This window comes from Podarcis muralis, chromosome 14, assembly GCF_964188315.1.
Source record: "Podarcis muralis chromosome 14, rPodMur119.hap1.1, whole genome shotgun sequence".
Lineage (NCBI taxonomy): Eukaryota > Metazoa > Chordata > Lepidosauria > Squamata > Lacertidae > Podarcis > Podarcis muralis.
This window is the reverse complement of record NC_135668.1, coordinates 37,611,914-37,630,655: the sequence shown is the minus strand read 5'-3', so window position 1 is coordinate 37,630,655 and position 18,742 is coordinate 37,611,914. Positions and strand designations below refer to the sequence as shown.

Here is an 18,742-nt window from a genome sequence, read left to right as displayed (position 1 = left end):
ACAGCTGAAGAACCCCTGACAGATGGCCACCCAACCTCTGCATAAAAACCTCCAGCGAAGGGGAGTTCCTTCCCACATGGTCTGTTCCACTATCAAAACAGCTCTTACCATCAAAAAGTTCTTTCAAATGTCTAGTTGGCATCTTTCTTGTAATTTGAACCCATTGGTTTTGCTCTTACTTTCTGGAGCAGCAGAAAGCAAGCTTAAGAACAAAGCAAGAGCCTGCAGGATCAGGCCAATGGCTCATCTAGTCCAGCATCCTCTTCTCAAACCAGCAAGCCAGAGCCTTTCCCCTTCCTGTGGTTTCTAGCATCTGGCATTCAGAAGCGCTGCTGCCTCCAACCGTGGAGGCAGAGAATACCCATCATGGTTAGTAGCCATCAATTGCCCTCTCCATGGATTTGCCCAATCTTCTTTTGAAGCCATCCAAGTCGGTGGCCATTGCTGCTTCCTGTGTTTTCCGTCGTGTTTGCTCCATCTTCCATGTGACAGACCATATTGTAATGACTATTGGCTACAAGCCATAAAAATATGACTGCCTGACAAGGTAGCTGGGGGCCTTTTAAGTTATTAAGTAGTGTTTTCTTGGTATGTGTGTGTGGTGTAGCGTTAGTAGGAATCAGTTTTTAACCAGCAGGGTCCCCCCCCCCAGGCTCATTGAGGAAACTGCAGTTAGAGGACACTTAAGGGAGCTTAAGATCCATGTGCACTTCCCTCTCTCTGCCACTTTGCTCAGCAATCTCTGAAATCAATAGCAATTGCATAATTTCCTCACTTGCCTGCGGGTGGTGGGCAGGAGCAGAAACGCTGGAGAGAATCAGCATCACAGCAAAGAAACAAACAGTGCAAGCATCCTCTCCCTCTCCATTGTAGGAGGGCATGTAGGGGAGAAAAGGGATGGGGGTTTTTGAGTTAATTCAGTGGCAAGCAAGGGAAACCCCCGTGTGACGAGCAACTTTCTGCTCCTACCCACCATTCACGTGTGACAGCTCCTTGGAAGGCTGTGCATGAGATAATGTGGCCCCTGAGCTCAGATAGCTTTTACTCCAGGGATGGGGGACTTACGGCTGACTCCAAAGGAAGCAAAGCTGCTTTCATGGAATTTTTGGAGGCAATATATGGGCTATACTAGCAACAGAGCCTGCTCCGGTTATTTTTTATGATCTGCAGTACCTTTGTGTGTGTGTGTGTGTGTGTGTGTGTGTGTGTGTGTGTGTGTGTGTGTATGGATTGTTTTTATAAGAAATGTATTAAGTTTAAAACACAAATACCTGTAGTATTACTTTCTAAGTATGTAAAATGGACTTAATTCGCTGTTCATATGTCTTGAGACATGTGCGGAAGGTGATTAATAAATGCTAATAAAGTTCCTGTAGCAGTTATCCAACACAGGCCATATTCCAATGAACAAATCTCAGCTTGATACGATGAGATACAAATGAACTTCATGCACCCATATACAGCCCCTTTGATCCCATTTTACTCCCCCTTTTTATGAGTGAACAAGACAGGAAGCTGAAGGTAACCACAGCTTCCTGTTACACCCAAACAAGGAGACTGTGGTTGATGGCTTCCAAAAAAGCCAGGCTCTAGAAGGCAACTACCATGGTTTTGTATTCCAGCTTGTTTGAGGGTCACTAACCTGGTTCAGATGTAACAGGAAACTGTGGTTAGCTGAAGCCTTCTCCCCTCTCATGCAAAGGGCAGTGGAGAAGGAGCAAAGGGTTTGCATGTGGGTTCATGAAGCTTGTGCATGTCGCAGCTTATTAAGCCAAGATATGATCACTCAAATGCAGCTCATGTTTGAGTGCTGACTGCAACTCATAAAGTGCCATTTTAGGGAGCGCAGCATAATGCAGTACAATATTGTTGAGGGAAATAATGAATTCTTCCTTCAAGGAGCAGAGACTCTCATAGGAAAAGCATGCTGCTTTAGGAACTGGACCAATACTGAAAGTACAAGCTTAGCAAGAAGCAAAAATTGCATATGGAATTTATTAGATAAAAAAGAAGAGTGTTGGGGTTTTTTGACGGGGAGAAAGGTATTTCCCCTAACAGAAAAATAAAGAGCATTGGCAAAAAAGTGCAGAATCACCCTGTTTGGTCCAGAACCATGAAGATTAGAGGTGGAGAGGATTCAGGCTGGAGGGGCAGATATACAACACAGACGGACGGACACACTCACCCCTTTCCTTGACAAAAAGGCTCAGGTGGCAAACAACACAGGCAAAGCAAAGGATGCCAAGGTTTAAATGTAAATCAAGCCAAATCTCTGTTCTTCCAGGCTGCCACTCCAGACAACGGTTTTGTGCCACACAAGGCATTCATGGGCATTCAAGAGAGAGCTTTTAGGTGAGAATATAATAGGCTGCAACATCCTAGCCTCTGCGCCCAGCATCAATCTCAAACAGGACCATTACCACTGTTGTCTAAAAGTTATCTTGCTGCTAGAGGAGGTGAGTGGCTGACTCCTTTGGCTCTGCGGAGAGTAGTGTCGAAGTTGCAGTGTCCCATCCGTCAGGTTCCCAGGGTCATGTTTCATTTCTCTTTCTTTAATTCTGTAGCCCAGACGCCTGTAAGAGAGAACGGAGGTTGGAGAAAAACTGAGATGGAATCCAAAGCAAGCGGCTGAAATTGTTGCAAATGTTAAAATAACTTGAGAATCAGAATACCTTGCGGATCTACTGTCATTCCTCCAATTTATCTTCTGCTTCCCCCTGCACCGGAGGGGCACACGACAAAAATTCTCACCTGAAGTCTGTGGCTTTCTTGACACAAGGACCTTTACAGCAGGTGTGGGGGACCTCTCGTTCTCCAGATGTTGCTGAACTACAACTCCCATCATCCCTGGCCATTGGCCATGCTTGCTGAGGCTGATGGGAGTAGTGGTCTGACAACATCTCGAGGGCCAAAGCTTCCCCAAACCTGCTTTATAACTATCTAATCAGGGACGTTGCTAGGGAGTAGCCAGGCCCCAGGTCTTCTGTGCTGGGATCTCTGGATAACCCTGCTCCTTCCTCCCCTTTTATGAAAGGACTATTTCTTTTCTTTTCTCTCCAATTCTTAATGGGCTGTTGAGCATGCTGCAAAGTGTGTTTGCATCCATACAGACACATGAGCATGTACTAATTCAGTGCAAATGTGTGCACCGCAGCACATGCACACCCCCACCCCGCCATGGCCCTGCAGCCTCTTTATTTTTATTTGAGTACCTAGCAACGCCCCTGCTTCCAGTCCCGCAGAGGGGGAAAGAAACGTCACCTAGAGCTTAGCAGAGTGTGAGGCAATACCCAACAGTGCGGGGAAGTTGTTCTCGGAGGTCATCCAGGCCCCGCCGTCCACCACCAGGGTTGTGCCGCTCACGTACGAGGCGAGGGGGCTGGCCAGGTACAGGACGCTATGGGCAATCTCTGTCTTGTTCCCCACCCGCTGGAGGGGGATATTCCGAAAGAGGTTTTGTGCTTCCGGGTGAGGCTGAACTAAAAACAAGGAGGAGGAAAGCAATGTCTTTGCTTCAAAATGGCATATATAATTTTTATTTATTGCATTTGTAGTGCACCTTTCCTTCAAAGAGCTCAAAGTGGCCTATGTAGTTCTCCTCCCCCCTCCCCATTTTATCCCCACAACAGCCCTGTGAGGCAGGTTAGGCTGAGAGTGAGCGAATAGCCCGAGATCACCCAGGGAGCTTCAAGGCCGAGTGGGGACTGCTAGGTCCTAGTCCAACACTCCAACCACTGCGCCACACTGGCTCTAAGTGGTGTACATCATAAACAGTATCGTTAAAACAAAAAATGCAACATGAAAACCAGCACACAGTGGTACCTCAGGTTAAGTACTTAATTCGTTCCGAAGGTCCGTTCTTAACCTGAAGCACTATTTCTGGGTTAGCGGAGTCTGTAACCTGAAGCGTATGTAACCTGAAGCGTATGTAACCCAAGGTACCACTGTAGAAGAATACAAATTGAAACCTGGTCCCAAGTTGTTCAGAGCTTTAAACGTTAACAACAAGGCCTTGTTGTTGCAGGTCCCTCAGCACAGATGTGCCATATAAACCAGGATTCTGTTTTCACAGTGGCAAACCAAATTACTCTGGGAAGCCCACAAAGAAAGAACAAAGCCCAACATCTCCTGAAGAACTTATTCACGTTTCCTAAGCACTAAGACCTTATTTCAATGGTGGTGCCTCAAAGGGAGGGGATGCCTTTCTTTTCTCTCCCTCCCTTTTGTACCCCATTGCTTAGCTGCAATGGGGGAGAACCCCCATTCTCCTCAGCTGATTGGCTTACAAGCAGAGAGGGGGCAGTCCGAATGTATGCATGTGGTCAGCACCCGTTAGCCACCCCTGTTGTAAAAGCAACTCTGAATGCTCCGTGATGTTTGAGTATAAATAACATATTGTCCGATTCCCTGCTTGGCACAGAAGATTGCTGGAAGTGTTTCACTGCAAGTTCATCGAGTCTCAGTCTAACAAGTCTTGATTCAAGTCATCTACTGAATTTTATTAATTCTTATGAACCATCCACCCTGGAAATTCTAATGGATGGTATAGGCATGCCTATTTACTTTAATTTATTTACGCTGTGCTCTTCCCCCAAAGAGGTAAAGATGGCATGCATTCTCCCACACTTTACTCCTACAACAACCTTGTGAGAGAGGTGACTGGTCCAAGGTTGCCCAGTGATCTTCATAGCTGGGTGGTCTCCCCAGCTGTTTCTTTTCCAGGTAAATCACACAGACAGCACTTCAAATTATATTTAATGCTTTACCTAAGCGGCGGTGACCCTCTGTACCCGAAATAGGACCTGGCGCCAAGCTATTCACTCTGATTCCATTAGGACCCCATTCCACAGCCAGATGTTTTGTCATTGAATCTGTAAGGGAGAAGACGAGAGAGAGGATCAAGAACAAATATTGAAAAGCTAAGAATTACAGCACTAGAAAGAACTGGAAAGTCATCAAATCTAAATCTGGTTCTTGCCCATTCACAAGGCACGATCCTCCCCGCATCAACTCTGCCAGTCTCTTGGTGATTGAAAGAGACCCTATCCACAACAAGCTGGAATGGAATTCTCCTTTTGCACAGGGAAGAATTACATTGCATGTATGTGTGTTAAAAATATATATATTATTAGGACAATAAACAGAAGCAAAAGAAACAGAATTTCTCAAGACATTCAGCACTTCACAAGAAGAAAAGAAATAGTGAAACCCACCACACAGAAAACAATGAATGAAAGCCAGCTGAATTTGCAAAACCCTTGATAAGACATTGGGCTGATTCAGATGTTAATGGTTTAGTGCAGGCTTCCTCAACCTCGGCTCTCCAGATGTTTTTGGCCTACAACTCCCATGATCCCTAGCTAGCAGGACTATGGTCAGGGATGGTGGGAATTGTAGTCTCAAAACATCTGGAGGGCCGAGGTTGAGGAAGCCTGGTTTAGTGCCAGGAGCACGAGCCAAGCACTCACACACTTTCCCTTCCTCCTCCAGCACAGCTACAAGTTTGACTTTGGAAGCTTTTGCTTCTGTTTTTGATTAACCATCTTGCTTGAACCGGGACAAACTGTTGAAAGGAGCTAATGTCAAACCATAATTGATGAAGCCAGCTTGTTTTCACTAACTGAAGTTAAGGTGAACCACTGTTAGGAGTTCAGACAACATGCTGAACTGCAATTAATCTAGAGCAGAACTTTCCCATAACTTCATTGTTGCCATGCCAGGGAGGGGAATCACTGCTGTAGGCTCACCGTAGTAGTAATAATACTTTCATTACTTATACCCCGCCCATCTGACTGGCTTGCTCCAGCCACGTTGAGTGGCTTCCAACATAATAAAAACACAGCAAACCATGGCTTAGCATTACATCCAGACACAGTCAATATGATAATACTATATGCATTTGCAGATGGCAACTCTTCTTTTAAAAATGGGAGGGCACCCATGTCCTAGAACAGCGTTTCCCAACCTTGGGTCTCCAGCTGTTTTCGGACTACAATTCCCATCATTCCTGACACTGGTCTTGCTAGCTAGGGATGATGGGAGTTGTATTCCAAAAACAACTGGAGACCCAAGGTTGGGAAACACTGTCCTAGAAGTGGTCTTATCACTGTGGGCCAGAAGGCTTCTCGGTTGCTCAATCTGGAAGCTGCAACATCTCTTCCAGACTGTAGGTGGTGCCAGAACACCATGACTTCCACTTGGGTGGGAGGGACAGGGAGAGGAATAAAACTCGATTAAGGGTGTAGATGAGAAGGGGAGCCAAATTGCTTACAGTACCTATGGCTGCCTTAGCTGTCCCCGCATGCACCTGGAGAGCCTGACCTCTGTAGCTCAGGGTTGCCGAGATATTGACAATGACTCCGCCATGGTCCTAGATCAACAAAATAAAGTCAGCTCTGGGAACAACGACAGAAAGGATTAACAGCAAGTGCAGGAGACACAACCCAAAATGAACATTGCTGGCATAAATAGAAACCTTCCCCCACATTCTTTTCTTGAAGGGACCGTGTCCCTCAGATGTTAAAAAAAAGCTCCCCTACCCCTGCACAGGGCAATTGACCCTAGAGGGCAGGAGCTGAGGAACGTCTCTGTCCGCAGGGAGAAAAGCCTTTTACGGAGGAGAGAAACTATTACGGAGGAGAGAAACTTACACGGAGACACTTCTCATACAGCACTTTGGAGACGTTGAATGTTCCCAAGGTGTCGATCTCAATCACGGTTTTGTAGGCATTGAAGGACAGAGCACTGGCTGGGCACAGGAAGTTTCCAGCAGCATCTGGGGACGAGAGAGAGAGAGAGAGAGAGAGAGAGAGAGAGAGAGAAGTTGGAGACTGAATCAGCATGGTAAGGCAGGCGTGGCTGGTACAAGGGCATGCCATGGGCTTGCTGTGGCATCAGAAACCACTCCATTCCACTTCTTATTACAGGGTTGGGGAATGTCCAGCCTAGGTTTCTGATGCAACCCTTCAGGACCCCTTTATCTAGCCCCAAGCCACACCCTTCAATGGCCCTGCTTTTGCCTGGATGGGATGTTTTCTTGAACTTGAAGGATGCCTCTTGCTTGCCTGGACAAGCAAGAGAGGGGTATGTGCATCGGTGTAGCCAGGATTTGGGGGGGGGGGCGGTGAAGGAGAAGGGCAACCACCTGTCCTGTTCCAGAACTGAGCTATCTGCGACGCGATTGGCCTGTTTGCAGAAGCCACGCCTATTGCTCAGTCAGGTTTCCAGCTGCATTGCTAGAATGCATCACAACATCATTCAAGTGACCTCAGTGAGCCTTTCAATTTCAAACGTTCTGGTTTTTTTCTAATTTTAGTTAAGTATTTTTTATATATTTACTTGATTTACCTGGGGGGGCAGCTTTGGAGAGTGTATGTTTGCAGAGCATCTAGTTTACGTTCATTGCTCTGCCCACTTTTGTCCTCCCCCCCCCCGCCAAACACCCCTGGAATATGGCCCTCAGAAGGTTTCTCAGAAGGGCATGTGGCCCTCAGGCTGAAAAATGTATCCTATCCCTGGCCTACTACTAAAACAGCCCTGCCAGCACCCTCAAAGATCACCCTCCCAGAGCATGCAACAGTGAGCAGTTTTTTCCAGCTTGCAGACAGGTGGCCAGCAGTATGCCCCGTGAATGTCCTCTGCTGATGCAAATAACTTACTGTTGACAAGGATATCAATCCTCTCAAATTCCTTGAGAGCCTCATCCACGGCTGCCATGATCATCTGTGGCTGCCTGACATCCAGAGTGAGGGGCAGGCATCGCTGGCCAGTGGCCGCTGACAGTTTCTTGGCAGCCTATAAAAAAAAGGAAAATAATATTCAGTAATAAATGACCACCTTCTTCTGTCTTCCTGCTGCAGCATGGCGAGCTGGACGCATGACAGACTGGGGAAAGGGATTTGTGTCAAGAATTAGTGCAAGATTTCCATGTTAAGCACCTGCTGTGCTGTTGGATGGGGAAACCCTTCCTGGTTTCAGCAACATACTGCATTGTTTAGGGAGGTTCTCAAAAGGCTTCTGTGAAATGTTTCAGGTACCTCTTATGTGGAAACAGAGGCTCACCTCTGAGAATCTATGATGTGGTATGTTAAGGGCTGTGCACCCAGGAGCATTTAAGATGACAACAAATATTCACAGGAGGGACCACAACTCAGTTGTAGGTAGAGAAGAATGGATCTTGCAGTTTTTGTTTCCTACATTTCTTATGTTCTCCAATCTCAATTCTCTGCATTTCTGCAACGATTTGGGTGGAAGATGGGGAGACCAACAGTAGGTGGCGTCACAGTCAGTGACAGAGCCAACTAGTTTTAGTTTTGTCCTTCTCCCCCCTGCTCAGTTCTACCAGGCCAACCCTGAGACTAAGGAGAAGGAAGCTGATTGGCTGTTCCATCCCTAGACTGAATGTAAGAAGGCAGGTAAGTAGGGGCTGGCTGGTGGCAGACTGAGGTTAGTGGGGCAGTTTGTCCTAAGAGAGAAACACAGTTTAGGATTTTCTTCCCTCCGTCCCCAGCTTCCAAGTTTTCTTCAGGCCTCACTCATGAGTTCTCCTATCTACCACCTTTTTCTTAACTTAAAGAAGAAGGAAGCCATTGTCTTGTGAAACTTTTCTTTCTTTGAACAGATCTTGCACAAGAGTGCCCACAGATCAGATCCATCTGTCTTCCATGTTTGCCAGCGGTTGTCAAGGGTGAGGCCACACTGGAGAGGGTGGCAAGTGTGGCAGAAAGATTCAAGGGCAATCAAAGAAACATTTGAACATTTCAGTGAGGTGTGTTTAAACCTGCCAGTGTTGTTTTCCAATGTATTTCTCATCAATAAGAAATCTGGTGTTGAGCGAGCAAATTTTTATTTTGAAAGTGTGGCCCGGAGAAAAAAGTTTTGAGAACCGCTGGTTTATACCATCCTCAACACCTCCCCGATCTGTTGCTTGAGACAGGTGACTCCAGCAGAACTGCCTCTGCCAAGGCCTTGCTTTGCATCTGAAAGGGATGACAGTCTCCTGTCCACTCACCTCTGTTAGCCTCTGAAGGTTCCTGCTGGCAATGATAGTATGACAGCCATGCCTGCAAGCAAAACCTTAGATGGTGAGGGTGACACAGAACACCTTGTGCTCATCACTCGCTTGTCTACTCAGACACAACTCTGCTACCAGCCGTGGGGATTCAGTATGCTTGTGTGGTCTCCATGTGTGTCTGCAATCTGTCATCAGATTGGATAACCCAGAAACCATAAAGCTCAGGTATTAACACTGGCCAATACTGTGCAGTTTGGATAGGTTTTAGATATAGTCATTTGTATATTTAATTTGGTTATGCTTAGTGGGGCTTGTGTTCTTCTCCCAGGATGTGGAGCTGTGCATTCAGATTTTTCACAAGTGTGTGTGTGTGTGTGTGTGTGTGTGTGTTTTGGGCGGGGGGCAACTCTCCTTGATAACATCCTTCCACCATTCCTTCCAACCAGGCTGCTACATGGCAACTGGGTGTTCCTGCAGTGACCATGCAAAGTGCAGAGATACGTCCCGATATATGCAGTGGAGAACCCCAAACGGCTGCAGTTCCATGGCCCATCTCACCACAGGACACACATCTGCAGAAAAGCTGCAGACAACACAAATGGCATGAAGCATGATGCAGCTGCAAAGGGAAGGAAGGACTTGCTTCCTAGGAACAGGTTGGTGGCTGCTGCAAGAGAATACAGCAGAGACCAAAAGCATCGCAAGCTAAATAAGGCCTTCAGCACCAGTGTCCATACCTCATCAGAATCTCAGCTGTGCGGAATCCAATGCCGGAGCTGCCGCCAGTGATGAATGCAACTTTGCCCCTAGAAAGAAAGAAAGAAAGAAAGAAAGAAGGAAAGAAAGAAAGAAGACGTCTGAAACCATGGCAAGTGGGATCCATATAGACTTTTCACAATGCACGTTCAGAAAGAGCAGCATCAGTGAAGATCGTGACACATACAAAAAGGAGGAATGAGGGAAATTCAGTCAAGTCAGACCACATCAATCCCAGGCAGACCAGAGGTTTCCTGCATCCTCTACTTAGTAGATGCCACTTGTACTATGAAATGCATGTCTGAAATAGGAAGACAGTTTACTAATATGCTAAGAATCCATCTTGATTTGTCACACTTGTACTGTAAGTAATTGAGGCCTCACAGGAGTCTAGTGAAGTAGATTAGGCAAAAAGATAACCACTTGCCCAATTCAACTGCATGAGCCCTCAAAAGGCAAAACCATCCAACGTTTTCAGCTGCTACAGAATACCTGTCTTGCTACAAGTAGTGGCATAAACACATACCTAATAAGGAATTCTGTTTGAGTGGGAAAATATGAACTCTCAGAAGTAAATAAAAAGCACACTGGATCTGCTGCTGGTAAAGTGGCTGTGACTAGAAATTGCACCTTTAGAAATCTTTAGAGATGAGAGCAATGTACTTCCAAGCAGGCCTAAGACATGGACATATTTCTACAAAGCAAACAAGCTTGAAGGAGGCTTATACTAGAAGGGAACGAAGAGGATAGTATAAAAAGATAAATTGAAACTGCACGAAATCCATCTTATGATGCATTGGTTTTGCCTCTGGGAGAGATATTTGAGCCCTTCATATCCTATGCCACATGTTCCTAATTTTAGTTTAAATGTGTCTCTGACAGTATTTTTAAATGGTTACATTTCCCTATCTTTGACAACATGTAAATTGTCGGTACAAAATCTGAAAGCGGGGCTCAGTAAAGATGATTCCCTGAGCTCTGAAGATGCATCTCACATCTTCCTAATATTTTATTTTTTTACAAAACACACTGTTTTGTGGCTACTCCCACTCCTACTCACTTTTTTTTAAAGAACACAAGTTAAAATAAGCAACACATCGCTATTAATATACCAACACCAAGTATAAATTGACTAACACCAAAGATCAAGAGGAGCAGGTGAGGAGGTAGACATAGCAGAGGTGAGGAATGAAAATCACACAGGGTAAATTAATCTAGATAAAGGTTTCAAAGCAGTGTTTGAGTACTTGGTAGTACTCACTTGAGAATGTCTGGACTGAAGAGGTAGGAGTATTCCGGAAGACAGTCATCAGTGTCAACATCAGGAGGAGGCTGGCAAGCAAAGCCTAGCTGGGACATGACTTCCAAGACAGTTCTGCAGAAAACAAGACACAGCCATCACAAGTCCTGAGAGAGAGAAAGAACCAGCAATATTTCCATACAGCCCCAAATTACGTAATGATCACTATGCCCAGCACATGCTGCCAGCTGACCTGATCTACGAAGAAACAGCTGGGAGGCAAAGAGGTGTACTTCATATCCAAGATTACCCATGGCCAGGCAGCTTCATTCTTGACTGATAGAACTGAAGGCAACTTCAAATTATCATTTCTAGTCTAACACACAAACATACCCTCCAAATAATTAGGGGGAAATGTGAGTTTGTTAATAAAAAGATTGGAACTTAATGTTATGCACTTAGTTTCTTATAGAAAAATGTTATAAACTGTAATAAAAACCATGTGCATGGATAAAACACTCAATACTATATACCAGTGTTTCTTAATATTTTTTCAAATTGTGCCCCCCTTCCAACCTTGTTTCCTTCCTGTGCACTGCCCCCCCCCCCCCCCCGCATCCTACCGGTAGAAAGGTAGCTATCTAAATGTTTTGTTTGAAAATGTTTTATTTATAATTTTTTATAATGTATACAAATACAATTACATAAAAAATTATACTATTTCTATATCAATGTGATCCTTGTGCTTGATGACCAATTGACTCTTGCACCAACCCCACACATACATTTTTAAAATTTAGGAGTGCTTTTTGTGTCATGCCTTCTAGACTGCAGGTCTGAAAGGGAGTGACTGTCTTGGTTTCCTTCACTGAAGTCTAAGCTGCTCTGGGAAACATTTTGGCTGAAGAGTTGGGTAGAAATGCTTTAAATTAATAAACAGAGGACGAATTTGCTTCATCAGCTATGTGACAGCCATTCAAATATTTGAAGGCAGCTGATGTATCAACTCTTAATTATCTCTTCCCCTGGGTAAACATTTTCAGCTCCCTCAGCTCTAACAAGCTTTCCCTGCCAAGCTTATCAGAAAATGGTTGGATATTAGCAAATAATGCATTCCAGAAAGCAGTGGCAGATATATCTTTGGCATCCTTTTTGGTTTATTTGTCTTCCTCCACCACTAAATTATTTAATTTATATACTACCCTCTCATAAAATTCAGGGTGGTGTGCAGCAACACAGAAATATAAGAAACATCCAAAACAACCTCTAATATTACTGGATACTCAAAAATAAAAATAAACAATTGCATAGGCCCCTTGGTGTAAAAAAACACTCTTCCAATATTTTTGGAAGTCAAAACTACACCTACCAGCCCATGAGAAAATCCTGCTCTACAAATTACATAAGAAGACTAACTTCCAAGACTAACTTCCAGTGCATTTATGGAACTCTCCACCACGCAATAATCACATTTAGAAGTTGAAGGCACAACAGAGGTGGAAACTTCTTCAATATAGCAATTTTTAATCTGCGACTAAAGCAGAGCATTGATACTCATTTATCCTAATTATTATCTGAGCATGTGAGCCTGAACCCTGTACTACTCACCAAAAAATGGAACATTAGAAAGGAAAATGCTATAACCAGGAGGAAGTTGGGGAGAGAATATGAGATTGTACTGTTTTACCTCAATAATGTGAAAATATCTAATAAACTATAGATTAAAAAAACAAAAGCAAGGATACCTGCCAAATATTTACTGGAAGAATGTACTACAGCATGGGACCAGCAGCTGAACTTCTAGCAGATGCCAGATAGCTCTGCAACACAAGGGTCAACCAATAGTTTTACTCCAGGCAATTCAAGCCACTGGTCTTCTACTGGGTCACGGTCTGATGCAAGGTGGGTCACAGCAGGAACACTACCATCATGCAAATATATGGTAAGATATTAAGAAAGGAGTTCCCAAATGCATGTTTGGGTTAAAAGTGGATCTTGGGTCTGAAAAGGTTGAAGACTACTGATCTAAGCAATCCAGCTGGGTTAGAAGGACTCAGGCAATCCTCATCCTTAAGGATGGCGTTGCTTAACTAATAGTAGATAGTTAATGAATTATCCAGCTTAACCTTTATATCACATCTGAAGCACTTCGCAGGCTTCATCTAGTTGTGCAACCCTTACACAACAATCCAGTAAGGGCAAGTCAGTATCCTTCCCCCACATACTGCAAATGGGCTGCCTAGCACAGAAGAAATTCAAACTCATAGATTCATTGCTCAGTCTCTCAGCTTCTATGCTACTCCAGCAGATGTAACCAGGTTTTAAGAATGGGTAATTCCCCCATTAGTCTTTCCCCTTCAATGTCAGTCTATAAGCTGTTTGAGGACAGGACTCTAAGTATTCTGCCTGCTTTATAAACTTCGTAAGGCACCCATGTGCAGCAACGCTGCCTAAGCAAACCCATCAAAATCTTTTTGGTTTTAAGCGTGCTTTAAAAACATTTCCTTTCAGCAAGGCTATTTATGATTACTTTAATTTTTAATTTTTAAAAAACATGCACGCTTGCTGGCTTCTATAACAAACCCTTTCTACTGTGCACATTTTATTGTTATACCGTGGACATTATATTATTTTATCTAGGTAAATAATTTGTGAATCACTTTCTGAGGCTTTCTGAAAGGCTGGGGTATCTAGGTCCATAAAATAAAATAAAAATATTAATACAGCTTGGCTTTTATAAGAAATCTTTTTTTCTTTTTTACTCTCCTGTTTTTAGCATGCTACTGTTTTTCTGTACAGATTAAACAATGCAAATCACTTTTTGAGAAGCCTTTCTAAGAGTGTGTGGTGGGGGAAGCCTATAAAACAAACAGTGGCAATGCCTTTAAGTGTTACTGCTTTAGGATTAATGCTCCAGGATTACAGAGCATTGAAGCTGGAGCCCCACATGTTGTGGGGGGAAGGGAGCTGAATGGCTTTCTCAAATTTGGGAATCCGGGCCCCCCATAGAAACGCTGCAGGGGCGGCCTCTTCGCCCTCCTTTACTTATCTTCTTTCTCTCTCTATTTTCGGGGGCTCAGGGCTGTCCTAACGCCGCCGCTGCCGAATCCCCTCAGGCGGCTCGGCTCTCACTTACCTGGCCAGCCGCGGACTTCGCACGAACAACAGTATACCTGCGCGCAGCACTCACCCGCAAAGCATGCTGGGAATTGTAGTTCCCGGCCAGGAGGCGCTCGGCCACCCAAGGGCATTGTGGGATGTGTAGTTCCCTTACCCAGCGGCAGCAAAGCCGCTCGTCGTCCTCATCCTGGTAAAGCTTTCCTGCCTTGGCGTGGTCCTTCCACACAGCTGTGGGAGGACTTCTAGGCCTTGGCCGTTTCCCCCCTTTGTTTTAAAAGCCCCCAACCCTGCATAAAGCCCGCTGTAAATGGAGAAGCACATTTCCCGCCGCCCCCTCAAAGAATTCTGAGCAATGTAGTTTATCCTCAGAAGTACAATTCTGAGCAACTCTTAAGAGACTGCGGTGCCCAGGATTCTTTGAGGGGGGGAATGGTGCTTTAAAGGTATAGTGTTATGTACTGAGTTGAATAGGATCCAAAAGGCAGCAGTCTGATTGGTCCTAGAACAATAGAATCCAGAATGCAGCAGTCTGATTGGTCCACAGGAGCCACCCAATCCCTCTCCAGGTGGAAGTGAATCCGCAACCTGATTGGCCTACAGGAGAATCCTGGAATTAACCAATCACCATTGGGGCCCATTGTGTAAATAATGTATATAAAGCAGACATTCTGGGGGAACTTCCATTCCTCCTCACCACTATGAGCTGAATAAAGAGCATGAAATCCACTCTCGACTCTGAGTATATTTCATATAGTGTGAACCATAGCCCAACTAGTTTAATGTTGTCTACACTGGCAACGGCTCAGCCATGTGAAGAAACGTATTGGGCGCTCAGGAATTAAGGAATCCTTTTAGAAGGAAACAGGGGGGTTCTTGTGGCTGATAGAGGGTAGCCCCTTTACTTTTATAAATTCTAGCAATTCTAGAAGTATCTTTTCTGCCTTGGTCAGACCCCGAATGGAGTTCTGCGTCTGGTTCTGGGCACTACAATTTAAGCAGGATGTTGACAAGCTGGAACGTGTGCAGAGGGCGGCAGCCAAGATAATAAAGGAATTAACAAAGGAATTCCTTATGAGGAATGGTTGAGGGAGCTGAGTAGGTTTAGCCAGGATAAGAGGAGATTGAGAGGAGATATGATAGCCATCTTCAAATATCTGAAGGGAGGGAGCATACTTGTTTTCTCCTGCTCCGGAAGGTAGCCAATGCCTTCAAGTTACAAGAAAGGAGATTCTGACAACATCAGGGAGAAGTTTCTGACTGTAAGAGATGTTGGACAGTGGAACGGACTTCCTCTGGACTCAGGAGGTTGTGGACTGTCTTTCGTCGGAGGTTCTTAAGCAGATGTTGGATGACCATCTGTCATGGATGTTTTGAGTTGAGATTTCTACATTGCAGGGCTTTGGACAAGATGACTCTTGGGATCCCTTCGAACTCTACAATTCTATGAATTATAGACTAGAATGCCTCTGAGTATGTGAAGAGTGCCTCTCTCATGCATGCTTTTAAAAAGGTAATCAAAATGATGAGTCTGCCTAAGGATGCACAGATGTATACGCAAAACATATTTGAAAACCAAAACCACTCCCACCTGGCTACATTCAGAATAGGTTGGCTGTAAATAAGGCTGCAAACACACAATGCATTTAAAGAATCATGTGAACTGCAGTTCGTTAAAGGTGCTGGGAATTGTAGCTTTTTGAGGGGTAAACTAGAGTTCCTAGGATTCTTTGTGGGGTGAGCTTTAGATATATTCTGCGTACACACAGCCTGAAAAATTAGAGGTTTTGTTCTGTGAATGGCATCACTGTTTAAAGTGGTATCATACTGCTATAAATGCAGAATGCAGATGGGGTCTGCGACTCAACCAAAAACGCAACGGTGGTAGGCAACATTTGGTAATTGTGAGAAACAAATACGAGAGGAAAAACGCCACCTTGACAGTGTAGAAAGAGTTTTGATGCTTTTAGGTGTAATTTTATAAAGTAGAGAGTAACATAAGCATACAGGCGCAGTGGCGTAGCGTGGGGGGTGCAGGGGGGCCCGGCCGCACCGGGGGGCGCACTCGCACTCGCAGCTCTCTGCCCGAGTGCTAAAATCCACAGGTTAGGGGGCGCAAATTACTTGCCTTGCCCGGGTGCTGACAACCCACGCTATGCCACTGTACAGGCGTGAAAACAGTCACGCACACAGAAAGACCACTCACTGCCCAATGAATTTAAACCCTAAATGTTGACAGTGGATTGGAGAAAAGAGAATGAGGACAACAAGAATGAAAGTAATCTGTCTGTAATCACCTAGTCTCAAAATGTGTTAAAATTGGACTTCTCCAAGCTGCTACAGAAGCCTCAATTTTTGCCCATTAAGTAACTTTCAAGTGGTACTTGATATTTTGTCATCTGTAGATCGATCCTCAATTCTACCTGTGTCTTTATTATGGCTGAAAATGGTCCCCAATTATTTCACTTGAGTAAAAGACATTCAAGTTAGGTACAAAACCTCTTCAGGTAAGAGGCTCTTAAGCAGTACATTCATACTAGGAAATAATGAATCCCCTTTCCTGCACATCTGCTGCATTAAGCTTATATGTGTGTCAAGGTCTATTAACCAGAGAAGCAAAAATAGCTGCATTTATGTAAGCTGATTCTGTTCCATTAACAAGTGCAGAATCTTCTTAATTTAAAGGAGTTACTGACTTGGCAATTTGTGGATCAAGAATGACAGATTATTGTTTTCTCAAATCCTCACTCAGCCATGATGCTCACTGGGTGGCCTTGGGCCAGTCACTGCCTCTCCACCTAGCCTACTTCACAGGGCTTCTGTGGGGATTAAATGAAGAGGGAGGAACCATGTACTCCACCCTTGAGCTCCTTTGAGAAAAAGGTGGGGTGCAAGAAATGCAAGAAATAGATTCCATTGTTTTCCCGGTTATTTATAATTTAGACTATAACGGCATTTTATTGGAAAATTGGAATTGGAAACAAATTAGAAAATTGGAATTGGAAACAAATTAGATTGGAAACAGTCAAGAAAAGGCAGCACTGTTTTCATTGCAAGCATTAAGGCAAATTATTTCACATTCAAAGTGCGAAGTCAGCTTTTAAATTTAGCATTCAGAATTTGCAGGTACAAGTTTGGAATGCTGCCAGGTTTTGAAATATTTGCAAAAGTTTCAGCTCTATCTGGGTCAGTTGGGGCTCCCCCCCCCCACAAGTACTTCATATTGATTGATGTTCCATCTATAACCCATTCACCTTCAGGGGAGGAAACAGCTGCTTCTGGAGGGTCTCGTGAAAAACACATGTTAATTTGTTTTCTGTCAATTGATCCTTTTGTAGCAAGCGGTGAACAGAGAGTCCTCCCACCCAACCTCCCGACAAATATGTGGTTCTCAACATCCTGTCTGCAGGTTGGTTTGGTGTCATGCCATAGCCTGCGCAGTGCGACAGTGCCTTAGAAAAAATGGTGATCTAGAATTCTTGGTCCAGACAATGTGATGGGGAGGCCAGGCTGTGTGTGCTCCGCAATTTTATGTTTGCTTGAATTTTACAAATGCAAAATTCGGCATTGTTTGCAAAATTCAATTCCACTCAGCTGTTAAAAACAACAGTAGGTTGTTTTTAAAGTTCAGTGATTACTAGAAATGGGCAAGTCTGTCTCATTTTTTCCAGTCTTAAAATCTGTTTGTGATAGTATATTTTTCAAAGTCCTTATGCAACTGCACCTATATTTTAGTGTGCATTTATCCTATTACTGTACACACATTTTTGTATACAATCTTGCCTAATAGGCACATTTTTTGCAAAACATCCCCTCCTAATAGAATGCATTTCCCCAATATAATGAAACCGATCATTAAAGACATGGATGAGGATTCTGCAGGAGATCTCCCCTTAATGTACTGTGTCTCAAGTCCCTACCGTTAGGAGAGTGGGGCAGCAGATCTTAGGTGCCAGGAAAAGACAGCAAATTGTTAGTTATGTAGCATCTGCTTTGCATGTCGGAGGTCCCAGGTTCCACCCCCAGAATCCCCAGGTAAGGCTGGGAAAGACTCACTGTCTGAAACCTGGAGACCTGCTGCCAGTCAATGTTGATGCCCTTCAAATGATGTTGGACAACAACTCCCATCAGCCTCTGCTAGCCAGGCCTCTGGTTGAAGATGATGGGAACTGTAGTCTCAACAACAACAAGAGGGCACCATGTTGGCTACCCCTGATGCAGATAATACCACACCCCTGTATTTCAGTAGCAGGTACAGAGAGAATTGTTTGTGATATTTATGTATTTATTTTGGTCTGTTGATATATTGCATCTTGAGTTGGGGATAGGGAGGACACCAGGCAGCAAAATGTATTGGACCAGCCCTGCGCCATGTGAATTAATCATAGGGTGGGGGCGGTGTGGATTTTCCCCTTTGGGTACCAAAATGCCCTGTTGAGCAAGCATGGGAAATTGTTTTCTCTGTGCCTGGTAGCACAATGCCAGACGCTCATAACTTTGCTAGTTCCTGGCAAGTGTGGGCTAGGTCTTTTTTTCCTGTAGTGGTCACCCTTCTGCACTGGGTTGTCTTGCAGCTTTTGAAATGAACAGGAAGGAAGATCAAACGAGACCCACAG

The 18,742-nt window shown here is 44.4% G+C and overlaps 1 protein-coding gene across 7 annotated transcripts; it reads right to left on the bottom strand.

The window, feature by feature from the left end:
• Positions 1-1,976: 1,976 nt before the first annotated feature.
• On the bottom strand, positions 1,977-14,316 carry DECR2 (2,4-dienoyl-CoA reductase 2). Of its 7 annotated transcripts, none has more exons than XM_077918444.1 (10): positions 14,200-14,316; positions 11,031-11,144; positions 9,751-9,819; positions 9,011-9,062; positions 7,659-7,794; positions 6,651-6,775; positions 6,277-6,370; positions 4,767-4,871; positions 3,213-3,479; positions 1,977-2,573 (listed from the first exon to the last, which is right to left on the bottom strand). In XM_077918444.1, exons 1-9 carry the CDS (start codon positions 14,208-14,210, stop codon positions 3,262-3,264), a joined length of 924 nt encoding a protein of 307 aa, XP_077774570.1. In that variant the 5' UTR covers positions 14,211-14,316; the 3' UTR covers positions 1,977-2,573; positions 3,213-3,261. The 7 variants fall into 7 exon arrangements, with proteins under 7 accessions (XP_077774570.1, XP_028562106.2, XP_077774569.1 ...); XM_028706273.2 differs by having other exon boundaries at positions 3,291-3,479; XM_077918443.1 differs by having other exon boundaries at positions 3,262-3,479; positions 14,200-14,312.
• Between the last annotated feature and the right edge of the window lie 4,426 nt (positions 14,317-18,742).